Source organism: Carassius gibelio, chromosome A12 (assembly GCF_023724105.1).
Source record: "Carassius gibelio isolate Cgi1373 ecotype wild population from Czech Republic chromosome A12, carGib1.2-hapl.c, whole genome shotgun sequence".
Taxonomy (NCBI): Eukaryota; Metazoa; Chordata; class Actinopteri; order Cypriniformes; family Cyprinidae; genus Carassius; species Carassius gibelio.
This window is the reverse complement of record NC_068382.1, coordinates 2,113,096-2,123,058: the sequence shown is the minus strand read 5'-3', so window position 1 is coordinate 2,123,058 and position 9,963 is coordinate 2,113,096. Positions and strand designations below refer to the sequence as shown.

The window sequence follows — 9,963 nt, the reverse complement described above, 5'->3', positions numbered from 1 at the left end:
CTTGAATGAGTTAAATGCAGAGCATTATTAGATGTATTTAATGTATGTCTAATGGTGTATTATTTTGTTGCCTCATATGGGCAATTATGTTACTGCTGCATAGCTATTGTATTTATAATACAATGCATCTAACATTTATAAGATATTTTACAGTATAAACCCAGTAATATTGTAACTGCTGGAGAGCGCTGAAGAGTTATGTGTGCAGATTGGAATTCAGGGTCAAAGAGATAAGGAAAACACGATTTGTTGTTCAAAAGCTTTAACTAAGAATTTATTAAGGAAAAGACCACACTTTGTTGTTTAAAAGTTTTAAAATTGTTACAAATAAAAGAAGGCAATGTTTGTTGTTAATGCTTTTTATTGGCAATGTGGATTATTGAGCAAAAAGGTGATTTGCGGGACAAGATGCAGAGGACAGCATCAGAGTATAGAGGAAGTAGAAAGAAGAGATAATGAGTGAGGCTATTTAAAAAAGACATTGAGGGCATGTCCAGTCTGGATGACCTCATTTGCTAAATCTAAACAAAAACAATAGGGTTTCAGTACTTCATGCTTGGACCCCTAATAATCATAAAATTATCATTAAAAAAGTGTTTCAGCACATTTTCAAAACAATTTTAACCTCTTATAATAACAATGTCAAATTCCTACAATTACAATAGGGTTTAAGCACATGCTTGGACCCATGAGCCTCCATGTAGTTCAAAATTATCACCACCAGGTGTCCGACTAGAAGCATATTTTTCAGGAAATTTGAGACCCAAATAAAAAGTCCAAGCCATTTCAGTGACAAAAAGTGTCCAAATAGTTATTAACTTAAAACCAATGTAAGAACAAAATGTATGCAACTTAAACTGCATACAGAGGAGTCATAAAATAAGCAGGTTAAAATCACAGCATATGCGGTATTTCTGACTGTAAACGGATATGTCAATCAACATCTGCGTACACAGCGCATTGCGTGAATCCTGCCGCAACCATCCTTTGCCAAATGATAAGCACACTACTATAGAGTTTGGGAACATGACGTCAGCAACGCAATGCATTCTGGGACTTTAGGACACGGACGCTGCTGTATGTATTGTATTGTATTGATAATAGACTTTTGTTTGCTCTCTGCAGCTAAAAAATAAGTTACAATGGTAAAACCTTGTTGTGTAATTAACTGCCATACTCGTACTCATGACGGGCATGGAAAAATAATTTGAATGGAGTGCGATTTTTCACCTTTCCCGCTGGAAAACCGCACCTTGATCTCCGGTCTCTGAGTTAACAAAGCGGCATCACATAGCTTGGTTAGCAGCAGTAAGAAGGAAAATAAGGATTGTCCCTTTGGTCTGATATATACACACGTATGTATGTGCATTTATATATATATACCCATATATACAGAAATGTACGTTATATAAACAACTTTTTTTTGGATGTGATTAATAGATTTGACAGACTTACATTAAATGTTACCTATGCATGAACCACATCTCCTGCATTATCAGTGTTATGCATATTGCATACCACCTGTTACAGTAATAAACGGCAAAATTTATCAATTCTGTATCTCTTTATTTGTGCATCATAACGCTGAGGTTAATTTGTACAGCTTACAATAACGCATATTAAAAAGCGAAGGCAGTGTAACTCGCTCGTTGACGCGGAAAATGTGTAGGTTCTGCACCCATCCATTTGTAAATTGCAGGTGAGACTCGAGAGATTTATCATTTTTAAACTGATCAGAGGTGTACGCTCTGACACAAGGTAAGAAAACACATTGGGGAAGGTTACGAGTGGCAGCTCTTTAAGATCATCCGGCCACTCTTTGTGTTCGTGCAGATTGAGTTCGTTGATTGTCTTGATTTTTTTTTTCTAAATACCGCATCTTTGCTTCCTTGTTGAGTTTTTCTTTATATGTAATCTTACACTTGATCTGTATGTCATGTCACTTTCACTTTTACTGATAAGCGTGTCCCAAAAAATGGCCGCGACTACCCAGAATGCAATGCGCAGTGACGTAGTTTCCCAAGCTCTATAACACGATTTTATTTTCTGTAGTGTTCATTACAAAACTGTGGGGGACAGATTATATTGTGAGCGTTCATCATTATAAAATATACATCTAGAGTGCAATAAAAGAAGAACAATTAATCAGTTTAAAAAGGCCATTACCTCTACAGTTGATTCATGTGAAATATCCACTCCTGTGCATCCTTTGCAGTATCATCAGACGATCGCTTGTCTCTTGTCGGTGGAAAGACTGTTAAGACGCGCAATGCGTGATATAGCCTAACAACAGATGGCGGTATTTTTTTTTTTTTTTTTTCAGAAGACGCTCTGCTGCTGCTTCAATGCATTACGTGACTCCTCAGAACGCAAAAAAAAATAATAATGTAAAGTTTGGTTGCGGTCCACCGCTACTTGATGGACATAGTTAGCTTCAGGATTTTTTTTTAGATAAATAGCTTCAGGAAAACCTATTGTGTATGAGGAGAAGTCGTCACGACACAGCGCCCCGCCCCCAGAGACCGCGTCTCCTCCCCTTTCCGCCATTTTGGGAGGATACCCGCCAGCACAGTAAATTGTTTACATTGGTAGTAGAGGAGGTTGTCGCACTATTCTAGAATGCCTGGAAAACACTGGTGTGTAAAAAACTGCTCCAGTGTCTCACACGATTGTCGTGGAAACCGTAGGAACCATTTGTTACCGTTTTTTCGTTTCCCTACATGGAAAAAGCATTTCATTTGAACTGAATGCCATCACTGTTTGATCCAGAGCTGCTGTAAGTTACAGCAGAAACAAACTTTGTTATTTTACTGTTATTATTATTATTATATTATTAATCTGCTTTGATACAATCTGGATTGTAAAAAGCACTATATATAATTGAAAGTGACTTGACTTGACAAAAGGTGAAGCAACTTATCTTTGCCAGTACTACGGTGTTTTCACAGTTTGGGGGCTTGTAGATGATCAAGTCGCGCACCCAGCCGCAGCAGAATGTCTCGTAACTTTCCAAGGATTTCAGGCTTTTGAATTCTAGCATAGTGTAATAACTGATGCCAAAAAACAAGTAATTAACTATTTCCATGTAAGTGCAAGGTGGTAAAGAGTCTAGGTCTTTGTTCCATTCAGCTGCAGGCAGTGGGTCGACGTTTTTAATACGACGTTTCTCTAAATACCTCTGTTTGGCATTGGTAGTAAGTTTCTACCTGTAAGGACCCTTTTCTTTTGCCGCATTCTTCTCCATTTCTTCTTAATTTCTATATTATATTTGTATTTATTTATATAATTTCTCTAATTTCTATCCGTATATCCGTTTCAATTTGTATCCGTCTCTGTATGGCTCTTACACTGTTGCCCCTGGCAACCGATAGCGTATCCTCCCAAAATGGTGGGCGGGCTCAATTCGTCACGTGACAGCAAGCTACCATGACGCATCTCCTCATTCTCAATATTGTTTTAAAAGTAGCGTCGCTACTGAAAAGAAATTGAACAATGTAGTTTAGCTTATATCGTCACACTTGTAGCCAGTTACTCCCCAACACTGATTTCTTTACAGGAAACAATTTCAATCACAAATTCAAATATTTAATTATGAGATTAGAACATGTCTCCAGATTATATTATATAAACAACACAACGCATAAAAGAAAGCAACAACGAAACATTTGGGGAATTTAATAGATGGTTTAAAATAGATTGCCATGTTCAATAATAATAATAATAATAATAATAATAATAATAACCGACAACGACACACACACACACACACATACACTGACATGGTTTGAAATTGTTCAGTTTACAAATAGTGTTTTCAAAGATTCAGATTTACCACATTCCCTCGCCCAATGTTTATCTGAGAATATCTGTGTGCACATGGGTGTAGTTTCTATTCAAGCATGTACACTCCATTGAGGTGCGTGTGCAGCGGCAGCGACAGATGGCGGTCTCCTCTTCCCTCGGGAAGGCAATCTCTACGAATGCGAGCGCGTGTCAATCACCCGCTCTCATGTGATGGCGCCTGCCAGTGACGTGCCCACCATATGGCCTGGCATCAGAGCAGGTAGGCTATGTAACGTTGCCTGCAAGGGATACCGCACCGATTCGCTGCAGTCCGGAAAAGGGATAAATCGTATCGGATCAAAAGACAATTGAGCTTCTCTTTTTCTTAATCTTTTTAGCGTAGTAGGGAACTATAGCGCGGAGATGGTGTAGATATACGCGCCCTCATCCATAGAGCACCACAAACTAGGTGAGTTTTTCGACCCTGATAGAATATGTTATCATATGTTATTATAAATAATTATTAGAATGTGTTATGTCAACTGGTACTGGTTCAATGTATTTGTTATGTAAATATCCAATTTAGATTTTTATCATCGATGTTTTTATTTTTATATATATAATTTTAGTCTATATCATACGTTATAATTAAAGAAAACGTGTCATGTTACATAATGAGAACGAAAAGATATATCAGAACAAATATATAAAAACGGCTACACATTTTATAGGCTAATTCTGTTTATTTAGACATATTTCACAAAACATTTAGGAGAGTGATTAGCAGATAGTGTTGTGTCGTATGTATATGTTGTGCAAGAGAGAAAAAACGTAAATATTTTAAAACATTTAAACAGGTAAATCTATTTAGTAGCCTCTGTTACATTTTCAAATACTTTTGCTGAGATGATTTACATTCAGCTACTAATAATGCAAGTTTTTTGGGGGTGGGGGGTGTATCAGTGAATAGTGTTAACGTCACTATTTTAACAGTATGTAGATATTACTACCAATAATACCATATTACAATAGTTTACATAGTATAGTCTACAAATTATTTCTAAACAAATTAGTGTTCATTAGATTGCGTTTTCAGAATAAAAACACTGGACCTCTCATATTACATTAACAATTAAATTGTGAGTGACAATGTAAAGTAAAATTATTTATAAATTATTATAATTATATAAATTATAATTATTATAAAATTTGTATATATTTATTTTTATTTTATTTTTATTTTTTGCTTTATACTACTAGCCTATTTCAGGGATCCTGCATTCATAAAAAATAAATATTAGATCGATTGTACCTTACAGTTTTTCTTTCGTTTCGTTTTCCTTTTTATGTTTTCGCCATTTTAAAAGTTTTTTAAAAAGCGAAAGTACATTTTTATATATTTTTACATTTAAAACAATCATTATTTACTTCCCTAATGGGAGAGTGCATTACCTTTACATTTCGCCGATGTCATTATTAATATTTTAATCCACATGCTTTACACAATTTGAAAGGCAGAGTTTAATAGTAAAACGTGTTTCGATGTTTCAGTGCCGCTGCCATGTTGACTAGATTATTCAACGAACCTTCACTGCTCCCGGACATGCAGAAATTCGGGGGGTGGGTGGATGACAGCGGGAGCGAGGACTCCAAAATCAAGGACGAGGAGCAGGAGCGCTGTCACCTAGGCGACGAGGACTTGGAAGACGGCGATGTGAAAGACGGGAGCAGCCGGGCTCAGTCAGAAATTGCAGGGGAGGAGGACGATGATGAGGATGTTGGTGAAGATGATTGTGGAGATGACGGGGACGGAGACAGGCCAAAAAAACGTGGGCCAAAAAAACGCAAAATGACACCGGCTAGGTTAGAGCGCTCAAAAGTACGGCGACAAAAAGCAAACGCAAGAGAGCGCACACGCATGCACGATCTAAATTCAGCACTGGACAATCTACGCAAGGTCGTACCATGCTATTCAAAAACTCAGAAACTCTCCAAAATTGAAACACTAAGGTTGGCGAAGAACTACATTTGGGCGCTGTCAGAAATCCTGCGGAATGGAAAGAGACCGGACGTGGTTTCCTATGTACAGACACTGTGCAAAGGCCTCTCCCAACCCACGACCAATCTGGTGGCTGGGTGCCTCCAACTTAACTCAAGGAATTTTCTAATGGAACAATGTCAAGAGGGAGCGCGCTTTCACTTACCTAACCCCTCGTTCTCAATGCATGCATTTCCGTACCAGTGCTCCCGTCTGCAAAGCACACACTGTCAGTCCGGGTCCAATGCACATAGCCTCCGAAATCACTCTTTCTGTTCGGCCTATGAGGCTCTGTACACCGAAAGCACGTCCCCAGAATACAACAGTCCAGATTACGAGAGTCACCACAGCCCTCCGATGTGTGTAAGTGGTAACTTTGCTTTAAGACAACAGGATTCACTGTCACCAGACGCGGAAAGAGGTTATCAATATTCTATGCATTACACCAATCTGCAAGGCTCACGTTCCTCCGCTAGTCATGGTCTTGCTTACGGCCCAACAGGAACTCGCAGCGGCAGCGCTCACTCAGAGACTTCCACCCTTGCACCGTTTCATGATGTACATGTGCACCATGATCGTGCGCCTCCATACGATGAACTCGACGGCTTTTTCCACAATTAGGTGATTTTCCATGTTAATGAAAAAACCCGGCGTGGAAAAGCAAAATGCATTTCTACCTTCTAAACGGTAATTTAATTAATAAATAATAATAATAATATAATAATAATAATAATATAATATAATATATATATATATATATATATATATATATATATATATATATATATATATATATATATATATATATATTTGCATTACATGATTGGACAATTATCTTGATTTTTCAATAATTCCATAACGAACCTTAATGGGAAAATATAAAAGAATATAAAAAAAGTGAATAAATCCATCTAAAAACATTTTGCAAAGTGGGATTGCAATTTCTGATTGATTGTAATTTTTGAACCAAAACAAGTATCTAATGTAATAACTCAAGAAAAACATATGAAATGAACAAAACTGTTAAATTAACTCTGTTTCTTGATCAAATAAATAAAGATGCATACTGTTCCAGAATCATCTGGGACTGTCCTTTCCTATTGGAAATTGGTCAGGCATGCATTTTAAGAATTTACAAACTAATAAAAAAATATATATAAAAAACTTGTGAATAAATCCAGTAAATTTTCACAAATAATGAAAACGAAAACATTTATTTTATTGATGTTTTGATGAACAGTTTTAAGTTATTTTTGTATGTATTTTTGAAGTCGACAGCTGCAAATTTCACAATATCACAATCAGATAATTGTACAACCGACAGTGCTGGGATAAGATAAAATGCAAAACGGTTGGATGACGAATTAAAATAGAATGCATCATAATTTGTTGATATATATTAAAGATCACACACACACGAGAAAAAAAAAAATCTACAGAAGTTTGTGTGATAACATATACGGAGTTACATTATTTGGAGAGAGAGAGAGAGAGAGAGAGAGAACGAAAAATAAATAGACCTTCTTATCATTATGTGAGATCATTTAAAATTAAAGGGCAGCTGTCCTGCATTGGAAACGTCAAACAATTTATAATAACAGTAACAACTACGAATTCATTCGGGGGGAAAAAAATCAAGGCGTTATTGGTTGGGTTAAATGATTATGTATATGCATAATTATAACAATCTTCGATTTGTGTATTTTCTGTTCTGTATTTTCAGCCTCAGTGTTTTATTATGTATATACAGAAACTAAAATATCTTTAACATTTTGCATATACTAAAGCGTAAATTGCTTAAATAATTTTATGCTGACATATTTGCTACATCCATCATCCATTTGGTTAGCATAATTACAGGACTGATACGTCCTGATTTCAGTTAATTCTAGACTGCGGAAAATTATTATTATTTTATTATATAGTTCACATTATAGATAAATTAACTAATTCGTGAAATAATTGTACTTCGTGGCAGTTAGTACATTATCCCACGGTTGGAATTCATTATCATTTTAGCAATCACGAATATACCAATCAGTGCAATTTAAGTGGACAAATAAATTGTTTGAGTGGGGCAGCAGATATTGCCTTCGTTAAAGCACTGTGTAAATGGTATTGTTACAACAGGACTACTTTAATTCTAGGTTCCTTGAAAAACTAGAGCAATGGTTCTATGTATGTAAAATGTTACATATAAATTATCACACAACAAAACCGTTTTTGATTTTTTTTTTTTTTTTTTCCTATTTTTATTTTAGGTTCCTCCCGAAATCAGGTAGTACTGCTCATCACATAAACATTTGAGTTCAAAGAGCTTATTTCTTTTGTGATTAAGGCATTGATGTTTTAAGTCCAGAAGGTAAAAGCCAACAAGGAGACAAAAGGCGCTCCCTCCTTAAACTCGACCACAGCCGAGGTGATCTTAAGCGGCGTCCAGAGGCCACGGGCTGGCACGAAAGCTTGGGACTCAGGAGACATGCGCTTGCCAATTCGCTAAATGTCTTAGCGTCAGTGCGCAGGGCCAGCGGGGCAGCCCACCACAGCGATGCCAGCTGCGCCGTGTGCCAAGCCTGGCCAAAACTGCAATGCTGGGTGGAGACGGTGTTTCTTTCTTAATTCAGCAGCATCTGTTCATTACTTCATATTTTACAGGGAAGAATGGTTCAACTATATGCTGGCAACTGAAACGGCAAAGCCCAACTATCGACACTGCACCGTATAACAGTTGGAACAAACACGTAATACTATATACTAATTCATCTGATACATTTTAAATGAATAATAATGTAATGTAGCTAAAGATGTTGTGGAGAGAAACAATATTCTAGAATTAAAGCTATTCTTAAAATAAAATGGAAAACGAAATTGCATCACAGTGTCAAGTGATCAGCCAATGTACTAGCCTGTAAGAAATGAAGATAAATGTTTGAAATAGTTATTACAGGACAAAATATAAAGTATTATGTGAAAAACAGATTTCACTTACTTAATCTTTAGGTTTAAATAAAAGCAAACATATCTATATAAATCTATTATCAATAAAAATAAAATAATAAACTCATTAATTACAATAAGTATTACGTTTAAAAAATATAACACCTATAACAACATGCCACTCAAACTTCGACTGACTAAATATACCAAATTGTGATATTCAGATGAAATTACAAAATTCTAAAGTGCTGAGTTGAGATTTTGTTCCATCAGAGATCAAGAGAAAAAAAAAAATGATAATGTGGGGAAAACACCTTGCCCCATCTTAACTATTAACAGCAAAACTTAAAAATATTTAAATAAAAAAATGCATCACTTAATGACTTAATAACATTAATTGCATCTGATTATTTATGATAGCAAATAATGTTGTTTTCTAATCTGGGATATTAATATATTTGGATTTCAGAACACCTAGTATCAAATTTACCCTCATGATATTTAATGAATTGAAGCTTTCTCTGAGACAGATTTGGGTACAGTGTGCAATGTACTTGGTGTACAACTTATGTAAAAACCTTTAACATTTATCTTTAAAACCAACCGTCAGACTCCACTTTTAAATCAAACGTGGGTGACATGCAGTAACTGTGTTCATTGTACCATTTTCTGCATACCGGCCACACCCCAGTAGTGCCTGTCATGGAGGCTGGCACAGATTGGCATAGCTTATCAAAATTCCACAGCATCTGTTCTCTATGGCAGGGTGGCACTGCAGAGAAAATGAGTGCAGAGAAGAGGATAAAAAAGATGTGAGATCTTTTCTTTTTTTCATACTTGGAATATACATTTATGTAAATCAATTTAAATGCATTTATTCACAGTAAAAAAGTGGTCTTTTTTTCTTTCTATCTCATACTGTCTATTAGAATGTGAGTGGTCAGTGTTGCAACACAAATATAGGTGATAGAAAAGTACAATGATCTCCCTTTTATAGTGCCATAGTGTGTTTTCCCTTTCATAATTGAGCGTTTACAGCATAGTGTTCAGTGTGTGTTTATATCTTGAGTACATATGAGTGCTTTGTGGTTGTTGCTTTTCTGCACAGATGGCATGTGGTTGGGGGAGGGTGGCGGGGGGAGTAGTGGGGTACGGGTTTTCTGATGATGCCATGCAATGGTCACATGGGCATCAGTAATTGGGTG

At 36.2% G+C, this 9,963-nt stretch overlaps 1 protein-coding gene across 1 annotated transcript; it reads left to right on the top strand.

The window, feature by feature from the left end:
* The first annotated feature begins 5,344 nt into the window (after nucleotides 1–5,344).
* Nucleotides 5,345–8,694, top strand: LOC128025684 (neurogenic differentiation factor 2-like). Its single transcript, XM_052612183.1, has 2 exons — nucleotides 5,345–6,508; nucleotides 8,083–8,694. Exon 1 carries the CDS (start codon nucleotides 5,345–5,347, stop codon nucleotides 6,440–6,442), a length of 1,098 nt encoding a protein of 365 aa, XP_052468143.1. The 3' UTR covers nucleotides 6,443–6,508; nucleotides 8,083–8,694.
* Nucleotides 8,695–9,963: the final 1,269 nt, after the last annotated feature.